This window comes from Myotis brandtii, unplaced genomic scaffold (assembly GCF_000412655.1).
Source record: "Myotis brandtii unplaced genomic scaffold, ASM41265v1 scaffold324, whole genome shotgun sequence".
Lineage (NCBI taxonomy): Eukaryota > Metazoa > Chordata > Mammalia > Chiroptera > Vespertilionidae > Myotis > Myotis brandtii.
The window spans coordinates 3,089,201-3,109,411 of NW_005362439.1; the positions used below are offsets into that span (position 1 = coordinate 3,089,201).

The 20,211-nt window shown below is 41.8% G+C and overlaps 2 protein-coding genes across 5 annotated transcripts in view; one reads left to right on the forward strand and one right to left on the reverse strand.

Annotated features, from left to right (window-relative positions):
• F2 (coagulation factor II (thrombin)) overlaps positions 1-2,757 on the forward strand; it is a 17,672-nt gene extending 14,915 nt beyond the window's left edge. The window contains exons 13-14 of the mRNA XM_005870794.2: positions 2,268-2,338; positions 2,492-2,757. Of these exons, the coding sequence (XP_005870856.1) occupies positions 2,268-2,338; positions 2,492-2,635 (215 nt within the window). The 3' untranslated portion in view covers positions 2,636-2,757. The remainder of the gene's footprint in view (positions 1-2,267; positions 2,339-2,491) is intronic.
• A 1,533-nt stretch (positions 2,758-4,290) lies between these two features.
• Positions 4,291-20,211, reverse strand: part of CKAP5 (cytoskeleton associated protein 5) — a 116,478-nt gene continuing 100,557 nt past the window's right edge. For 3 of the 4 annotated variants that reach the window (XM_005870795.2, XM_005870797.2, XM_005870796.2), the window contains exons 29-45: positions 19,733-19,882; positions 19,228-19,431; positions 18,655-18,790; positions 18,023-18,216; positions 16,217-16,389; positions 15,958-15,981; positions 14,985-15,158; positions 14,653-14,773; positions 11,170-11,349; positions 10,517-10,704; positions 9,948-10,023; positions 9,003-9,191; positions 8,771-8,908; positions 8,226-8,309; positions 7,973-8,132; positions 5,139-5,290; positions 4,291-4,991 (exon numbers count right to left, since the gene is read on the reverse strand). In XM_005870795.2, the coding sequence (XP_005870857.1) occupies positions 4,746-4,991; positions 5,139-5,290; positions 7,973-8,132; positions 8,226-8,309; positions 8,771-8,908; positions 9,003-9,191; positions 9,948-10,023; positions 10,517-10,704; positions 11,170-11,349; positions 14,653-14,773; positions 14,985-15,158; positions 15,958-15,981; positions 16,217-16,389; positions 18,023-18,216; positions 18,655-18,790; positions 19,228-19,431; positions 19,733-19,882 (2,589 nt within the window). In that variant the 3' untranslated portion in view covers positions 4,291-4,745. The remainder of the gene's footprint in view (positions 4,992-5,138; positions 5,291-7,972; positions 8,133-8,225; positions 8,310-8,770; positions 8,909-9,002; positions 9,192-9,947; positions 10,024-10,516; positions 10,705-11,169; positions 11,350-14,652; positions 14,774-14,984; positions 15,159-15,957; positions 15,982-16,216; positions 16,390-18,022; positions 18,217-18,654; positions 18,791-19,227; positions 19,432-19,732; positions 19,883-20,211) is intronic. The other variant, XM_005870798.2, reaches the window with a different exon arrangement.

The following is a 20,211-nucleotide window of genomic DNA, read 5'->3' on the forward strand; positions in this document are numbered from 1 at the left end:
CATTACTTCATTATTTTATAATATTTACATGTATCGTGCTTCATTTGCTGTGTTTTCCCCTATGTGATCTTTTAAGAAAATATATGTTTAGGAAGGTTTACATTTTTGTTCTACTGATCATCTTTGGACTTACACCTTTTTGAAATGCCCTTAGTTCCTTTTCTTTTCTTTTTTTTAAGAATGCCATTTATTTTATTTTTTAATATGTTTTTATTGATTTCAGAGAGGAAGGGAGAGGGAGAGAGAAACATCAATGAGAGAGAATCATTGATCAGTTGCCTCCTGCACGACCCCCATGTCCCCTACTGGGGATCGAGCATCAATCCTGCAACCTGGGCATGTGCCCTTGATCAGAATTGAACCTGGGACCCTTCAGTCCACAGGCCAATGCTCTATCCACTGAGCCAAACCGGTTGGGCTCCTTTTCTTATATAACTTAATTGTAACTCCCACCCACTGGCTATCTAACAGTGAGTTTACTTTCCTTTCTCTTCTCTCATTTTGAGCTGCATTTTTTTCTACTTGTCAGAACATTGGTCCTTTTGCTGAAGCACTAATCTCTTGGTTGGATGAAGCTCATCTGCTAGTAGATTCTTCAAGAAGGGTTTTGAGCATAGAACTTCCTGAGCTCTTATATAATTGTTTTTCTGTAGCCTGACAATCAGCGTGGTGGCATATAAAATCTGTGGTTCACATTTTCCTTCCTTGAATTTTTTGAAAATGATGGCTTTATTGTTTACTTTGTATGTAGTTTTTGAAAAGTCTGATGTCGGTATGATTCTTTGGACCTGGTAATGTATCTGGTCTTTTTGCTTGGAGGCCTTGAGGTTTTTTCTTCAGAGTTGAGGGTTTCAGGCCAGTGTTGCCTGGTGCTCAGTGGATCTTTCAATATGTACACTCAATGTTTTTATTTCTGTGCAGTTTTTTTTGATATTGTAAATATTCTTTTTTATTACTTAGTTCTTGAGGGACTCAAATTTCTTCTTTGGTCTGAGTTCCATTTCAACCACTCTTTTGCTTTGCATTTTTCTTATTGTTTTGTCCATTTTTGTTAATCCTCACCCGAGGATATTTTTCCATTGATTTTTAGAGAGTGGAAGGGAGGGGGAGAGAGAGAAAGAGAAACACTGATGTGAGAGAGACCCATCAATTGGTTGCTTCCCACATGCACCCAGACCAGGGCTGATCAAGCCTTCAACCAAGGTACGTGCCCTTGACCAGAATCAGACCCGAGACCCTTCAGCCAGCAGTTGACACTCTCTATCTACTGAGCCAAACCAGCCAGGGCTGTCCACTTATTTTTAATTTTTGAATTTCTGAGTCAAGGTGTTTTTTCACAGTCCAAAAATTTGAGGAAATTTAATTGTTTTGTTTCATGGGGGAGGGTTTTTATTAGCTGAGGTGTTTTAATCCTCATTTTATGTTTCCCTATAGTATCTTTGAATAGATCTATTTAGTTTTCTTTTATTCATTGTGTAGATTTGGGGTTATTTACAAGGGTTTACATTTCAACTGGGTTTATATGTCAATCACACTCACTTTTGTATCCCATTCTCATCACCACTAATTAGATATATTAGGGTTGAAGTTTGGGTGCTCTCTGTATTGTAGTTATGCTGGAGGTGTGGTGTTTTTGTTTGTTATATAAATATACATATTTTATTGATTTCAGAGAGGAAAGGAGGAGAGAGAGAAACATCAATGAGAGGGAATTATTGGTTGGCTGCCTCTTGCACACCCCCTATTGGGGATTGAGCCTGAAACCTGGGCATGTGTCCTTGACTGGAATTGAACCCGGGACCCTTCAGTCTGCAGGCCAGTGCTCTATCCAATGAGCCAAACTGGCTAGGGCGAGGTGCAGTTTTTGTGTAGTTTCTGTTGTTCCGCATTGTTTGTGGAGGGTATGTGGTGAGGTTTGAATAAAGGCAGCACCACCACTGCGCTCAGCTACCTGTAAGTCTAACATATTTTTTAAGTCCTACCTGTTGAGTGGAAAACTGATTGTAGGTGGGCAAAAGCAAAATTAGTTCCGGGGTAGAGGTGCATGTGATGTGACCAGTGTAGAAGTGGTGAGAAGTGGTTGGATTTGGGACATAGTGGGATATAGTGAGGAAATCGCTGACAAGATTTGTACAAGAATTGGTGTGGGGTGAGAAAATGAAGAGTTACGGATGATGAGAAGAGGTCAAGTGGACACTCATCTGGTATGTCTCTAGAAGGGGCTGGAGTATGCGCTATGCTCCTGAGTACTGCTGTTCTCTCTCAAGGTTACAAGCCCGATGAAGGGAAACGAGGGGATGCTTGTGAAGGTGACAGTGGGGGACCCTTTGTCATGAAGGTAAGCTAGCTTCTCTAAGGCCTGCCGCTGGTGGGTAGATCTGTTGGTGGGGTGGGTAAGGAGGGACCCCAGAATTCAGAAGTAGTTACCTGATAGGGCAACGCTGACACTACCATGGACTTGACAATTGAAAATCTCATGTTTCTTCCTTAGAGCCCCTATAACAACCGCTGGTATCAAATGGGCATCGTCTCGTGGGGTGAAGGCTGTGACAGGAATGGAAAATATGGCTTCTACACACATGTGTTCCGCCTGAAGAAGTGGATACAGAAGGTCATTGATCGGTCTGAAAGTTAGAGGACCATCCACATTCTAGGCTCCTCACTGTAAGATCACAGAAACCAATCCAGGGAAAGAATTATTTTTGTGGTTTGTTCCTAAAACTTTAGTTCTCAATAAAAGTGACTCTGTGAGCCTCATTGCTCCCAGTGCTATTCATGGGCAGCTCAGGTAGAGCCGGTACCATTACCAGATAAGGTGAGAGGGGAGATATATTCATAAATGTACCTTTTTACTTGTCCTTTAAGTCATCTATATCCTTACTTATTTTCAGTTCATTTGATCTGTTGTACATATTGCTGTTCCTGTTGGGCGCATGTATGACTGAGGGGGAACTAGGCCCTACAGCCTACGACAGGTATGGCAGTGAGTTTCCCTGGTGTGAAATGCTAATCAGATGGTAGCTATCTGGAGGACTGTATTGAGAAGGGCCATCCCTGAGCAGGATCTTCCCAGCCCAGAGCTGTAACCAGAGCAGGAGGAAGGGATTAAGAATTACAATTTTCCAGTCCTAGCTGGTTTGGCTCAGTGGATAGAGCGTCAGCCTGCAGACTGAACGGTCCCAGGTTAGATTCCGGTCAGGGGCACATGTCCAGGATGCAGGCTCAATCCCCAGTAGGGGGTGTGTAGGAGGCAGCCAATCAAAGATTCTCTTTCATCATTGATGTTTCTATCTCTCCCTCTCTCCCTTCCTCTGAAATCAATAAAAAAAACCCCATATATAAAAATAGAATTATAATACTGCAAATCTGCTTTTTAAATAAGGGTGCACATCCTCACAAGACTGCTTCCTTTGCAGTATAGCCGTCAGCACTGTGAGCTCTGCATCATTTGGTTTTTCAAATTAGCCTTTCTTTCTAAATATATCCTTCTACTATAGCATCCTCCAACTTCCCTTTAGCAACCCTAAGAGAGAGCGGCAAGTTTCATTGCAGGCAATGTAGGGGCCACCTGAAAATCATGACTGGAACCAAGAGGATTTCCACCAACCTTCATTTCTTGAATACCAGTTGAGTAAAAGGTAGTCTAGAAAAGTGCCTTTGAACCTGATGATTGCCCAAAAAGTCTTCCATCTAAATCTAGAACTTCTTAGTACTTAAGAGTGTTTCTGACTATGGAGAAGCCCTGTGGAGTTTTCTTCCAGAGCTGACTCCTCAGTTCACTGTGTGGTCTTCACTCCGACTGAGTGGGAAACAACTGTTAGTGTAGACTTAGACTCAGACTCAGACTTAGACTTAAACTCCAACTGGGCAGGAAGCTCCTAACCTCTCCCATATCCTTTGGTCTAATGACCTGAATTCAGACACCATGTGACAACCAGGTAGCCTAGCCAATCTCTGGGCACAATCTCACGTGCATTTGGGCAGCAAAGTGGCAGGAAGCCTACAAACTCCTTGGAACCATGGTGATGATGGGAGGGAAGCCATGACCAAGCCTCACAGAGAGAATGAGATTCCTTTGCTTCCCTAGGAGCTGCTTGTGGAAAGCAGGAAAGGTGAGTTCCTCCTGTTCCAAAAAAGCAAAAGGCAGTGCCTCGTCTGGGAGCCAAGGAAAGGTGGTGCTCCTTAGGCAAGTCGTTTTAATCTTTCTCTAACTGGCTGAATATTCACCTGGTCTCTAGAACAGGTGAGAGGTGCCCAACATGCCCAGATATGGAGCATCTTGGGAGCAGGTATAGTTAATGCAAACTTTATTTATAAAAGACTTTTAAATTAGTTGTATCATGCCATGCATTCATACAGAATACAGTAACCCTTCAGGGCTACAGGGAGAAGAGCTCACAAACTCAAAGGGAAACTATTAAAGAATTCCTAATAGTTAAAAGCTAGGAAAGATTAGGACAACTTTACAAATGAGCATTAAAAAGAAAAGGGCTACGGAAACCAGTCTGAGCTGAGTGGAGGGCCGCTGTTTACAGGTCTGTACACTAAACTAACACAGTCCTCTGGAGAGGCAGTGCTGATGGGGAAGCAGAGTATGTACAGATATTTGTGCCACGACTCCTCCCCAGACCCACGGCTGATACAAACAACCGGTTCGTGTACACTAGGCTCGCCGAGGCCGCTGTAAACTATGAGGACTCTAGTTTAGTAAACTAAAGCTGCAGGGTGCCAGGAGGGGGGCAGCTTCATTTGCGACTGCTCTTTATTCTTTCCAGTCTTTTTTTCAAGTCATCAATGTTAGCTGTGGAGGAGGAGGATGTGGTCATGGTTCCTGAAGAGTGAGACTGGTTAGAATCCAGGTCTGAATGCTGGTGCTGCTCCCGGGACTCCCGGAGCTGAGAGAGTTTGCTGTGCAGCATGTCTGTGGAAGAGGCAACGGTAGGAACGGCTGGTTTGGAGAGCAAAGAGGTCAACGGAGGTCGGTCTTCTTGCTGTCGAGAGAAAAAGAGTCATTGTCTAAGGGCAAGAGGTGGCCCTGGAACAACATATACCATGACTGGGTTGCTTCTCTGGGAAAACCTGTCCCTGCCCTGCTTGTCACTATCTCCCTGGCCCACATAAAAGGAAAGGAGCAGTACCTTTGTATTGTCCAGGCCACATCGCTGTCGGAGGATTTTTAGCCTTTCCAGGTAGACAGAAGGTCCCACCTCTTCTCCATTTGTGTTAGCGATGGAAGACACTGTGCTTGTGGGAGCAGGCACACATGTAACCTCCACCTGAGAGGAGATGCCTAGAGAGGAAATGTAGAAAGAATGTTCAGATATACATACCCCCCACTTTTAGGCTACCCTCGTTAATCTGCCACCAAAGGGAATAATTTGGGGCCTGGAGATAGCCATGGTACTTCATGACTAAAAAATCCACTGGAATCCTCCCGGAGTTAATCATAAAGGTACTCAGAAATATACAGGATAAGCTTAGTGAGAATTCCCAAGAACTGATGCAGAGGAGTGGATGTAAGCTGGGCCATCTACATCCTGGGCTATGCAGGGTTGTAAGCCTGTAAGCCCACAGCTGCCCTGGGCAACCCAGAAAACCTAAGCTACTCCGGAGTATATGTCCAGTGCCCAACTAAAGAAGCTAAAGACTTTAAATGTTTGGAAGACTTAGACCAGGTTCGGACCACGGGAAACAAGAGGAGAGCTCTTATTCAAACTGGGAGCACAGCAAGAAGCTCAGGGTTACAGTATATGCATGGAAAAGCATCGAAACTGAGGTGTCCAACAAACACCCAGAGAAGGGCTAGGAGATAGGATGTGAATTCCCAGCACTGAAACCAATACTCTGGTAGGAGAGGGAAAACCAAAACCAAAAAATCCACCACAGTGTCTAAGTTTCTGAAGAAACAATCACAACATGCAGGCATTTAAAATGACCTACTTGATATCAATGAAAATGCATTACATAAGCTAAATGATCAAGTACTGGGAGGATACACTCCCTTATTGTCAACAGGAAAGTAAAACAGGTCACTCTAGGGAAAAAGGAAACCTTTGATGTACAGATGAGAACACTGAGAGGGTGAAAATGAATGAAGAATAAGGGAAAAGCCAGCAATAATGGATGTTCAAACACTAAGGCATTTTGAAAGCATTCAGTAATCAGTGAGGTCACATGCTTATGTTGCACATATGCTGTTTAGGCCAAAAGCATCAATTAAACCTTGAACATCAGCAGAATTCTGTTAGACATTCTACTCACTATGATTCAAGAAATAAACTCTTTAAGGTGTTAAAAACAATAAAAACGATGCAAAAGAACAAACACAATTGAAGACACCCGGTGAGAGAGAACACAAGTGGAATCTGAAACCCACAAAAGGAACAGTTTTATAGGCAAACAGATTCTAAAATGTAAGAGTAGGTACAGTTCCCTGAACTCGGAGAGAACCAAATGCAGGACAAATGTGCGAGTTCTACTCTGCATGGTGAGAGGAAACTCTTGCAGATGGGTTTTTCTTGCGTTTAAGGCTTTTGACAGCTATTTTCTATGAACATCAGTCTTAAGTCTTCCTCTTAAGTCTTCCTTTTGTCTATAGATCCTGTGAGCAGTAATTCTCAGATACTGGCTTTTTTTTTTTTTTTTACTGTGGGAACAGTATATTTCAGCTTAACATTGGGATAAGCATTTATTCATATCATTCAACAAATATGTACTGAGTGTTTACTATGTGCCAGTAACAAAACAATCTTTACCCTTGTGGATTTTCAATTCTAGCAGTCAGATAAACACCAATTAACCTAACAAGTACCACAATGTATGGCATGTTAGAGGTGGTTGAGTGCTATGGAGGGTGAGGGGTAGGTTTCAAGTTGTAAATAAGGGCTCACTGAGCTAGTGGTATTTGAACAAAGACCTTAAGGAGGAAAGGGCTGGCCATAGGCTGTCTTGGGAAAGAGCAATGTATGCATAAGCAGCAGCCAGAGCAAAGGCCCTAAGAAGGCGTGTGTCTGGTGTGTTCAAGAAACAGCAAGGGGGCTGGTAGGGCTAGAGTGGAATGAAAGTCAGGGGAAATAGCAGGTGATGAGGTTCTAGAGGTACCAGGGGGCCATATAATGCAGGACCTCATAGGGCTTTTTGCCTTTGCTGAATGAAAGGGAGAGCCTTTGGAAAATGTTTGAGAAACTTCTTTTTGATGCTGTGTGTGGAAATAATATAGGGAGACGAGAGTGGAAGCGGGAAATTAGGAGGAGAGTGTTCCAATCCAGACCGGGGCAGCAGCAATGAAGGTGATGGGAAGTGTGGGTGGATTCTGCATACAGTTTGCAGGTAAAGCCAAAGGATCTCCTGACAGAGAGGAAGAGAAGACTCAAGCTGTGAGTCTGAGTAAATTAGGACAAGGGTGCCATCAGCTGAGAGGGAGAAGAATGCAAATGAAGCAGGTTTGAGGGAACAGCAGGAGCTAGAAACCCCAAACAGAGATGTCATGTAGTATGTATATATATCAGTCAAGATCAGGAAGGAGGTCTGAGCTTGACACTAAACAAACTGGGTCTTGCTGGCATATAAAAATGCTATTTAAAGTGATGAAAGTAGATGGATTAGTTAAGGAAGTGAGAGTAAGAAAGAAGAGATGATCGATCATGGACTGAACTCCGGGGGACTCCAACACAGAGATCAGGGACAGGAAGAATCAGTCAGGTCCAGGAGGAACAGCCAGCAAGGTGGGTGGAAACCAAGAGAGCACGAAGCCCAGGGAAGAAACTGTTTCAAGGGCAGGGAGATGCCACTGTCAAACACTGATGATGAGTCAAGGTAGGTGACAGAGTTGACCGTCTGGAGCAATGTGAACGTTACTGATGACCATTAAGTACTGAGGTGCATGATTATACATTTAAACAAATCAAAACCCCAGTTCCTGAGCTGGGAGCTAATTTGAGCTTATTCCTGGAGCTCCTAGAGGAAACCATACCTGTTGAACTGGGAATACGGCCTTTGCCCTCCCTCTCCATCTCAATCACCCGAAGGCCTCTCTCAACATAGCTCTGAAAGAACTGTGAGGAATTTTTCAGAAACGGTTCAATGTCGGCATCTGAATATTTCTTCTTATATTCATATAACTCTGCTAAGCCCTGGTTAACGAGAAAAAGAAAGAGGTGGGGTGGATGTTAGTGACACTTTTCCATAACACAGATCCCCATCTGGCTCAATCTTTTCCCTCTCACCTCTTTAGTATTCTCTTTAGAGCCAATCTTCTTAAAAATCTCAGCTAAGAAATCATTCACTTTGGCCTTTGATGATTTTTCATCCTGAAAAGTTGAAAGACACAAGGGAAGATTGGTTGGTTAGACTTGAGTTATTAATTAGGAACCAAAGATTGGGTAAGAACTGAAAATAGCTCAAAATCCAGACTTTCTGGTTTGCTCCTGCAGATGACAGAAACACCAGTGCTGCAGGGTCTGCAGCAGACCCAATGACACTGGGTTACTGAAAGCCTCTAGTCTCAGGTTTCAACTAAACTTGAAGAGAAAGGATCTGGCTCAGTCCTCCCTAAATAGAGTTCACATTGGATTTATCTGGTGACAATGCCTTAGGCACAAAGAAACTTTCTTAGGGACCAACAAATAAATAGTTTATATTTGAAATTTTCAAGGTGGAAATGGTTATAGCACCACAGCAGAAGAGTAAGACTGGACCAATCCCCATGCCTTTGACAAGATTACTTCCAGACAACCTCACTTCCCTCAACCTTTCAAGTCAGGCCACTCACGATTCGAGATGCTCCCTTTTCTGTTTCCTTATCTGACTTGCTCCCTGACTGGTCCATACTGTGCTTCATCATCCGGCAGAGGTGGGCCTCCAGCTCAGACTCGTTCTTGTTATCAATCATGGTCAGGTGGTCTAGGATCTGAAGGAGACATGAGCACATTCAAATAGCAGCAGTGCTCTTTCCACGATGTTCTCTCAAATGCCCTCAGAGATTGGTTGCTATTCTCACTCACCTTGGGCCCTTTTAATTTGCATAAAGTGTGCAGCAGTGTCTTTAGGGTCCTTATGGGAAATTCACTTTTGCACTGCTTCAGTTTCTCTTTGGGGAAGACCTTCATGAAAATGTGTATATCCAGAAGAATTCTGTCCAGATTAATGCTATTGATGGTATCAGGCAACAGTCGAACCATTCTCCAGAGACACTATTGGAAAAAGGAACAAAAGTTAGAGGGAGTGACTGAAGAATGAGGATAATTTGTCACCATTCATCTTCCTTAAGCTCTGGGATCACTTCTAAAAATGTCAGGGATATAAATGTGGCACTCAGATCTTTCAAGTGTGGCTGCTAAAAATGAAAAATTTTACTTACTTCAACCATGTCACTAGCTAAAGTGTAACAAATCATCCATCTAATCATCTCAGATACTTCTCCTTCCTACTTCCTAGACCTAGAGATAGGGCCTTAAATAATAAGAACATGTGGAAACTGTCTTGAGTTTGCTTGGTACCTGAGAGTACTAGTAGGGTAGTTCACATTGCTTACCAAAATCTAACCCAAGGAGACAAATATTTTACACTATTACAGTGTAACAATAGTATTATAATGTTATAGATATGTACATTTGGAGTTCTTCCATTAAAGAGACCAAAATATTTATTGGGCTATAGTTATCTTTCCCCCCAAAATAAATGAAACTTCTTTTGATTCTAGAAGAATTGGTGGGATATTTACAAAATAGTTCTTCCTTTTCACTGTTTATTTTCCCTTCCTCCACCCTAGCTCAGGCCGGGAATGATTTAGGCCTGAGCTAGGTTGGAGGAAGGGAAAATAAAGACCAACTGTATTTTTCAGGTGTGTCTTGGTCGATTTGAGTCTATGTCTTAGTTCCAACTCTTCTTTCCCCACACTTTAATAAAGTTTTGCATCTTTGAAAGAGATCAAATTATTTCAACTTCACCTTCATAACAAGCTCTGAGAATTTGGGAGAACTGGCTGTTGCTAGCAGGCTGTCTTGAAGCAAAACAAGTAGAGCACTAGGAAAAAACCCCAACAAAACAGCATTAATAAGTTTGAAATTTGCATTATAAATAAATTAGTAATTGAAAGGCCAAGTGTAAATATTCTCTACCCATCTAATAAACTGAGAGCTCATGGATCAAATAATTCGACATTCAGTTATTACTGGTAAGAAAATGGACATCAATCATTTAAGTTTTATAAATTACTACTTGGTAATTTTTGTCACTGTTTGCTGAGAGAGAAATGTACATAAAAGAGTGGTAACTGACACACTTCACAGCCCTAGTCTAGAAAACTCATTGCTACTCACTGTCTTACTGCAGTTCTTTACTGAGTTATTAGTTATAGCTGCTGTCTCAGGTTGGAATACCTTTGATTCTTGAGGAAAGAGTAATAAATCAATTTATCAGGCAAACCTAAAGTTACAACTGATCCAGTGCCTTCTGTTTTCTATGGGCAGACAAAAGAGGGGCTGTTCTAGGCTGTAATGCTGAGAGAACGCTATACCTCAGGATGTTGGTCTGGTCCGACTTCTCCAAAACCTTCACCACTAAGAGATTCACGGAGCGGATCACCTGTTGTCCTTCCTCCAGATCTTCAATTCGAGAATCCAGCATTAAGGTGATGAGGCCATGCATCAGGTCTTTCAGCACTCCAGTGGAAGCTTCCCGGGCTAGGCTCTCTATCTGAAAGAGCTATCCAATCATAACTGTTATAGGCATGTAACTCAATATACATGGCAAGGAAGATAAACATGGGTGGCTGTTCTAGTAAATGATTATATCGTATTCTTAAAAATTCAGAGTATTAGGAAAAAATACCACCACTCCCCCTCCCCCCGTCCAATAATAGCTGTAATTAATTGGTGTGCTTCATTCCTGTTATAGAAGTATTTTTAATGTGAGCAGATATATGTAAAATGCCAGCCAGGGCCTACATGCCTGATGAAGAAACTGGCAGGAAGCAGAATTCTAGGTAGTATGTAAGCATTTTACTTTGTATCCTAACAAGGTCAGCTGAAGTGTCGTCAACACCCAACAATAAGGTAAGCTGAAGTGTACATTTCTATAAGTGACACAGGACTCACTGAAACATCTGTACCAACTCAGGTGGAGTGAGGGACTTAAAGGGAAGCTCATGATCTGCAGAGGTGCCCTTACCGAAATCATGTTGCCAATGATACAGCTATACAACTTGATGATCTCATCCTTCTCCAATTTCTCATCTGCCATATGTGTGTTGTAGATGAGTCTTAACTGCATGAACGTGGCTATAAGAAACTGATCAATATGGCCAGACATAGCTTCGGCTTTATCTTCCTGTCTCAGGACCTCATCGATCTGATAACAAAAATCCAAGATGTATTTTCCAAGCTTCACATTTCTAAGTAGCAGAAAGATACTACAAGAGATAGCTCTGTAATATTAGCAAAGCACGTCTAGTATCTTACCTTGAAAAGAACCCAATCGTTTTACATATCAATGAGTCCTTAGGGATTCAATCATTCAAGGAATACCTACTGAGCAAGATACTGTTAGGTGAATTAGTTGTAGCTCCTATTCTGAGTCTCCATGTCTAGTTCAGGGAATAATCCCTATGTTTAAATCTCTAATTTATTAGTGTTTTTATACCCATTATCTAATTTAATCATCCCGATAGCCCTGAGGGTAGTAGGCTGAGAGTAAGATCTCCCATTTATGAGGTAAGAAAAGTGAGGCTCAGAAAGATTAGACTATTTAGTTCAAACTCAAAACTCAGGTTTCCCAAATCTTGATCCAGTGTTCTTTTTGGTGTGATTAGTAATTGTCACTAATGGCAAAATGTTACTATGGGAAAAACATGCATTTCCCATTCACTACTTTAAAAGATCTTTATTTTTGTGATTACATAAATAACACCCTGAGACAATCATGTCAATCTTCAGTGACCATCCTTCCATGTAGGGCCAAGAAACTGCACAACTCCAGGATAGGGGGCGGGGCACTTTTACTACAGACTACAATGCGAATGGTTCCTCTTGGTGTTGACGAAGCCACTGGTACTACTTTCATTTATCTCTTTATCCATGTATACCTCCAAGCACATATAATTTTATATAACTAGGACTTTTCAATAAAACTGCTTCAACACAGATGCAAAAAAAAATACTATCTTTGCCCAGCCGGCGTGGCTCAGTGGTTGAGCGTGGACCAGGAGGTCATAGTTCGATTCCTGGTCAGGGCACATGCCCAGGTTGCAGGCTTGATCCCTAGTGTGGGGTGTGCAGGAGGCAGCCAATCAATGATTCTCTCTCATCATTAAAAAAAATAAATAAAAAAAAATGTATTTTTTTACTGATTTTAGAGGGAGAGGGAGAAACAGAAACACCAACAGCCAGCAGGAACATACGCGTTCCTTGTCTTATTGTGCTTTCGTTACTGTGCTTCACAAAGGCAAGACCCTCTACAAGCAAAAAGATTATGACTCGCTTTATTGTGATATTCACTTTACTGCAGTAGTCTACAACTAAACCCACAAAAGCTCTGATATGCCTGTAGTTTTCTTAGGAAAAAAAAAAAGTTTTTATTCATTTTGAGAGAGAAAGGGAGCGGGATAGAGAGATAAAAACATCAGTTAGCTGCCTCCTGCATGCCCCCTACTGGGGATTGAGCCTGCAACCTGGGCATGTGCCCTGACTGGGAATGGAACTGGTGACCTCTTGGTTCATGGGTCAATGCTCATTACTGAGCCACATCACTCAAGCTTATGGGGAGGTACTATTAAACTATATAAATATCCCATTTCTCTTCAAATTTTTAACTTATATGTGAATGGATTTGTGGTTTCCTATTTTATTTGATTGATTGATTTGAGAGAGAAGAAGGAGGAAAGGGGCAGAAAGAGAGAGAGGGAGAGAGAACATCGATTTGTTGTTCCACCTATTTATGCGTTCATTGGTTCCTTCTTGTATGTGTGCTGGCTGGGGATCAAACCCGCAACCTTGGTGTATCGGGACAACGCTTTAACCAACTGAGCTACCCAGCCAGGGCAAGTTTCCTATTTTGTTAAATTTTATTGACTCTAATAAATTTACTGAATTTTATTCAGTTTGTTGGGTTATAAGTCATCACTATCTTTATTTATTTTGATGCTGAAACTGCCCTTCTTCAAACAGAGAGTTTGTTCCAGTTGGCCTCTGGGTACTGACTGGTAACATGTGCCTATCATTCTCTGAGCTCATCCTTCCCATCCTTACGGTTTGGTATGAATTGTTTCAGGATCATCTTCTACTTTCCCTGATTTAGCCCTGGAATCAGCCATTCACCAAAAAGCCCTCATTCCTTTTAGTAAAAAATGGTATTTAGAAGACAAAACTTGTGGATGCTTGTTGCTGCAGGGGTGTTGCTGTTCTCTGGTCCTCTCTGTGGCAAGAGCTAGTGAATTTATGTATATTATCTATAACATACATTCATACCACATACATACCCACATGCTTATATTTAAATTGATATTTATTTCTAAATCTACATATTGAAAACCATGAGTTCATATGATGCATCTATTTCTGGTCCAGTACCAGAGTTCATTCTATTTGCTTCCCTCCCATATTTGTATTATTGTTCTATGACAGTAGGAAACTTGGCTCCTATTTTCCTTATTTCTTTGACCAATCCCTTTGTATGTAATCAATCCCCTATCTCTGCCACCAGCTCTTCCCATGCAAATGCTCACTTCTGCTTTGGCTCTAACTCCCCATTCTGAGCTACCAACACACTGCCCTGCTTCCCTCTCACACACAGGGTGGAGGTCTTCCTCACCCTGCCTGCGTGGACATCCTCTTCATCCTGCTTGGGCTCTGACTCCTAGCTTTGCATCACCCCTCCTCACAAGGCTTGGGCTCTAAGATCATCAAATTGGGCCACTATGGCTCCACTTGCACTCCCTTGCCACATGGTAGATGCCTACCTTGCTCTACCCACCTATTGGCTTTAGAACTGAACTGTTAGGGAAGGAAAGTAGAGAAAGAAGAGAATAATTTAAAAAAAATGTAGCTTCTTTATTTGAAATTTTCTGATTGTTCCCATCTCACTTAAAATAGATTCCAAACAACTTACCCTGAGGCTTTTAAAACTCTACATAACCGGGTCTCATTCTGTACCATTCTCCTCTTGCCCACTAGGCTCTGGACACATGGGCCTTGTATTGTTTCCCTGAACATGCCATGTTCATTCCCACCCTAGAATTTTTGTAGTAGCTGTCCTTTCTGCTTGAACCCCTGACGATCAATCTAAGTAACTACCTAGTTCCTTTCTCCACTCACCCCATCTGAGTTATATTTACAGTAGTTATTGTCTGATAATCTCGTTTACTTATTTGCCTTTGTCCATTAAAATCTAAGTAAGTTTCCCTGAAGTTGGACCCTACTTACTCACTTCTGCATCTCCAGTCTCTGGTGAATGAAGGCAATTATACAGAGTAAGGCTATGAGAGAGATGCATCCTGTGAAGCAAGTGATGACTTGAGTGATCCCTGTGCACTTTTTTCATCAGCACGGTACTGAATGCTGCCTGCCTCCTTTAATACTGCAACCTGTATGCAACCATCACTCCTATAGCCTTTATATCCACCAGTGGAATTATTGTCATGAGTAACACCCCCATTACCTGTGTTAGAGCTTGGATGCTTGTGTTGATGTCACCACTGGCTACTTGGGAGATAATGAAATTGATTGTGGATGCTGTGTTACTGTGCATATCATCAAAGTGTGGAGAAACAGCCCGGATCCTAGAGAGCAGAACAAAGGGAAAAATTCAATCTTTATTGTAAGAGATCCCAGTGAGTTGGAATTATGTAATTCCCCACTACATCCAGGTCTTAGTAAGGAACTGCTATCAGCCAGGTAGTAATTAGTTCTAAAAAGTTATAACTGCATAGAGAGCTCTTTTCACACATGCACTCATGAACTGCTTATCCTACGTGAAAGAGGTTAACTTACTTGGGTTCAGGAATAAGGACTGGTTCAAAAATGTCATCCAGTTTGTGCTGCACAAGTTCTGGCATTTCACATTGGACTGTGCCATTGTCATTCTCAATCTCATCGAGATCTAGCTGGAATTCTCGGCGTACCATCTGGGCTGCCTCAGGATGCCCGCTCATGCTCCGAGCTTGGCTAAGGAAGCAAAAGGAGACTCCTGAACTAAAAGAGACTTCTTAACCAAAGGGCAAGAGTAGCACTGCCAGTTGCCCCAAAGCTTCAAGACAGATGTTCAACTTCTGGTTTCAGCCCCCCTGAATTATTTAAGTTTTTGAGTCTAAGCAGTGCCTTCAATGGGCAACAACACTGGTTCATGAATATCCTGAGAACAGATAACTTTACTTTCTACTTACAGTACCTGCTAAGTTATAAGTATTCTTTCAGCTTCACTAAAGCCAACAAACCTTGTACAAAAGGGGCAGAAAAGAATAAAATGAACTTATATTGACTCAAAACTCACTACTTCTGGCAAAAATTTAATAAAAATCTGGACTGGCTGTTTTTTTTTCTACCAAATTAACCAGTGTTTAAGTTTTTCTAATCATAAGCATCATTCCATGCAGTGTTCAGTACATTCTATACTTTGAGAGACAGTCAGTCACTTCTTTTAATTCACTAGTGACTGGTTAGGGCCAGAATTATATTCAAGTAATAGATATTCAAAGTTTCCAAATTCAAATTGGTCAAAAGATACTCTTGATACATCCCAAAACACAGCTGTCTTGCTAAAAAGGCAGTATTTTGAGTCTCTAAGCTGCCACTCCTGCTGGCCAGTGGACTTTCATGGAAGGCTGGATTTGTGGGTCACTTATGAACCCCCTATACTCTGGTTATAAACTCTTAAGCCAATCACCCTCCAGAGGGGATGAATCCAAGTCAGAAGTTAGGAAGATATAAGATCCCTGCTAATGAGAAATTAGCAGGCAGTACTTACATCCTATAAGTGCGATACATAATTCTGTCCACGGAAAAGCAGTGAAAGAAGGCACAAGACTATTTAGAAGTGGTTTTGTGACAAAGACAAAGACAATGAAAACTGAAGGATTAAACATTTGTTACAAGACATTTACCCAGACACACTGTCATGCATGATAATGGCTACAAGAACTCAAGAGTATGTTTCAGGATAAGCTCTGAGCACACAAGGCAAAGTCCACAGAGATGCTCTGAGAAAACTATCTCCATCTACATACTTGAGTTTGGAGGACATGTCCTCAGCTGGTCCCTTGCGCAGCATGTTGGCGTTGGAGCTTATGCTCTGTGTGCGCTGAGGTTTCTCTTCTATCTGTTTTATTGGTGCAGCAGAAGGCCTCTTTGCTGACCGTTTAATCCTTTCCTCAAGCATGCTCATATCCTTTTCAGAAAGCTATAAAAAGAGGCCAAACTTAATTTATTAGTATAGCCTTCTACTACAATATAAAGAAAATTTAAAACCTAATTAATTGGAAGTCTCAAGAATAACCATTTTCATATTGAAGCAACTAGAACCTGCTATGTTAGGATAAATTTACTATCAAAATGTTTTTAAATAAACTGTTAAAACCTACCTGGCTATAATAACAGAACATATGAAAGGATACAAAAGGAAAGGCTATTATAACCACAAATAAAAAGATCAGAAATTAAATGAAGCATCCTCATTTTTGCTGTGTCACCATTAGCTAGCTGTGTGACTAAGCTTCTGGTCACTTGTGAAATTCCCATCTGCTTTATCTCCTGCACTGGCCTGTAGTGAGGATTTAATTAATACAAGTAAAATTATTTAAGAACAGTATAAATATATGTGAAACTAAGAGGTCACTGAAGTGAAGAACTGAGTTGCAGCCACAATAGTGACTGACTCAAAGGAAGTAAGGACTCGGAAGCAGAACCTAACGTGCTTTGAGAGTCTGGCTCATGGCTGTAGCTCAAGACTTGATCTGTTAGGTACCAGTATCACATTATACACATGTGAGTATTTGTTCACTAAAAGGTAAATGCACTAAAATTTACAGAGAAGATTGTCAGGTAGAATTTAATTCCCAGATTAGCTCAGATTTCTTGATTCAAAAATAGCCCTCATTTCTAATGCAAATTGCTATGAATAGAATGCTCACAAAAGAAAATCTGATTTCCAATAAAACAGCCTAACTATCCTATATAATAAAAGGATAATATGCAAATAGACCGAACGGCAGAACAACCAAACAACCAAAGGGTAATACGCTAATGACATGCTAAGGCTGCTCAAGTGCTTGCTATGATATGCACTGACCACCAAAGGGCAGACACTCCAACTAGTAGGTTAGCTTGCTGCTGAGGTCAAGCCAATTGGGACTGAGTGAGATGGGCTGGAAATGCCATGGAGCCCTCCTGGGGTCCCTCTCTAGCTGGCCAACCTCCTGCATCCTTCCCTGGACAGCTGACCCTGATTGGCTCCCATCAGAAATGGGCCAGACAGGGCCGGACACACCCTGGAGCCCTCCTGTGGTCCCGCCCCCACCCAATCATGCACCGGTGGGGTCCCTCAGCCTGGCCTGTGCCCTCTCGCAATCCAGGACCCCTTGGGGGATGTCAGAGAGCCGGTTTCAGCCCGATCATGCAGGCCACTCCCCTTGGGAGGGCTCCAGACGCAGGGCTCATGGCTGGTGAGCACTGCTGCGATAGCATGAGCCTCTCCTGATTGAGACCGATTGGGTGTGAGTCCGTGGCAGGCACAGTGGAGCCAGGATGAGCGGGAGTGGCATGTAGGAGCTGCAGGCAGCATTGGACTGTGGGTATCAGCCTGATCCCTGTAGGCCACCCAGAGGGACCCCACCCATGCACGAATTCGTGCACCTCTAGTCTTCCAATAATAAGAGATACCCTCCAGGGTTTATCTAGAGTCTAAGACACATTGATAGGCTGAATTCAATAAAAAGTGGTAAAAAACAGCCAGAGTTCAGATGGTATGAAAACTGACACCTAAATGATCTTGCAATTCACAACATGCTGACAATATTCAGAGAAAAGTCACTTACAGTTCCAATAAGTTTGAACACCTGATCCCCATGTACATTATACACTGTGACAATGGTGTTGAGGGCAGCATTGCGCACAGTGTTGTCACGGTCTCCTATGTGAATCGCTATCTCCTTTAAGGCTTTTCCTGGGGTTGGTTGGCAAACATTCATGCCATAGGACTCGACCAGACACCCCAGTTCTTCCAGGCACTCTGATGGGAGAAAGACTAGATTAACGAGACTCAATGCACATTTGGCATAGAGACCTATCTTATTAGATACATTTCCCTTGGCATACATTAAGGACTAAAATCTTATTCTGGCTCTGCCTATAATTTTTCCTTGTTTATCTTCTTATAAAACACACAATGAAACAATAGTGTTAAAGCAAGTTCCTCTGAAAGAAAGGAATGCCTGTGAGTCAGATGGCCCCTGTGCACTTGATTTTGTCACCAGGGTGGTACTGAGTAGTGCCTGTATCACCTGATACTTGGCTCCACCAGTGTGCAACTCATCACTCTCACAGTCCAGATCAGAGGTTGGACTCAACCACACAGACAATGAAGACATATCCTTGTTCATCTACAAACTATTTCTTTTAGAGGTCACTGCAACACAGACTCACGCCTCAATTTAAATTGTTGCTTCACCTGCTCTCTGCTTTGAGTTTTTGGATTTGGTTCCTTCCATGATGAAGGGGAACATCTTGCTGGCTGGGTAGACAAGGCACATCCGGTTCAGGATGGCGCGGACATCTTTACGAATGACATCCTTTGGTTCTCCAACCTAGTCAATATGATGATTAAGTGAGGCATTTTCTGAATAGCGAAGGTTCTCCCTCTACCTCCTCCCACCATGCATCACTAGATCTTAAAAGAATAGGGCAGTGGTCGGCAAACTGCAGCTCGCGAGCCACATGCGGCTCTTTGGCCCCTTGAGTGTGGCTCTTCCACAAAATACCACATGCGGGCGCGCACGTACAGTGCGATTGAAACTTCATGGCCCATGCGCAGAAGTCAGTTTTCGGCCTGGGCGAGTCTATTTTGAAGAAGTACTGTTAATATTTGGCTCTGTTGACTAATGAGTTTGCTGACCACTGGAATAGGGGGATGAGTGATGGAAGTTATATCATATAATAAATGGAAAGAGAGAAGGAATAAAGTATAGGATCTGAGGTCAGCTGGAAACTTGAGCAGTCTTCCAGAGTGAGAAAAGCACATTACCTTGAGGATGAGATAGGGGATGAAGGAAGATGCTTCATTCTCAGTAAGATGATACTCCTCCTCACTTAGCAGGGTGAAGAGTAATTTTAAATATTCTAGGGCTTTCATTAGGACACTTGTATTGGTATCAAAAAACCGCAGGGTCAGCCACTTCAAGATAAGATCCAGGCAACCAATGACACCCTCTTTTTCACTCTCCAAGTGCTTAAAACAAAACAAGACAAAACCCTCATAAATAAGACTGCATGAAACTTTAAGTTCTATTAGGCAATTACCTCTGAAATTTGACTAGAGTCCAAAAAGAAAAATGATAAATTTGTAAGCCTCCATTTAAGACCTAAAATTATAAAGTCATTTGACCTGTCAAATAATACAATAGCTCTAAAGATAAAGAACATGATGTATTCCAGTTCCTTCTCAAGTCACGCCAACTTCTGATTATTTCATAGGGCTCAGTATTTCCATATGTATGAGACACATGCATATTTATCTACTGCAAACTTACATCAACCATGACAGCAAGTGCTTTGTTATGATGCTGAAAGTCTGAGTGAAACATCTCATCTTGTAACCATTTAGCCACACAGCTAGACATTTGAGTCTTTAGTTGCTCAATGTATTCATCCCTTGGAGTAGTAAAATTCCACTTCAGCACCTAAAAAATACCAGTGAAGAGAGGCTGTAAGGGGTTCAACCGAAAGGAGGTCGAGAACTCTATTTAAAGCAGCTGCTGGGATCAATTTAATAGAATATTTTAAAATTTAACCAGATTAATTTGTAATGAAAATGTATTCTCAAGCTGTCATACCTCTGGAAGCTTAACTCTGAAAATCACCTAAAAATAGAATTTTTGGCAATTCTTATTTTCTAGAAAAATCAATGCTTTATTATTGATATAACTGCTATTACATAACAATTTCTATTGGCACAACTTTAATGGGAAAAATGAAAATATTTATAAAAAATTTAAATGTACATAGTAAC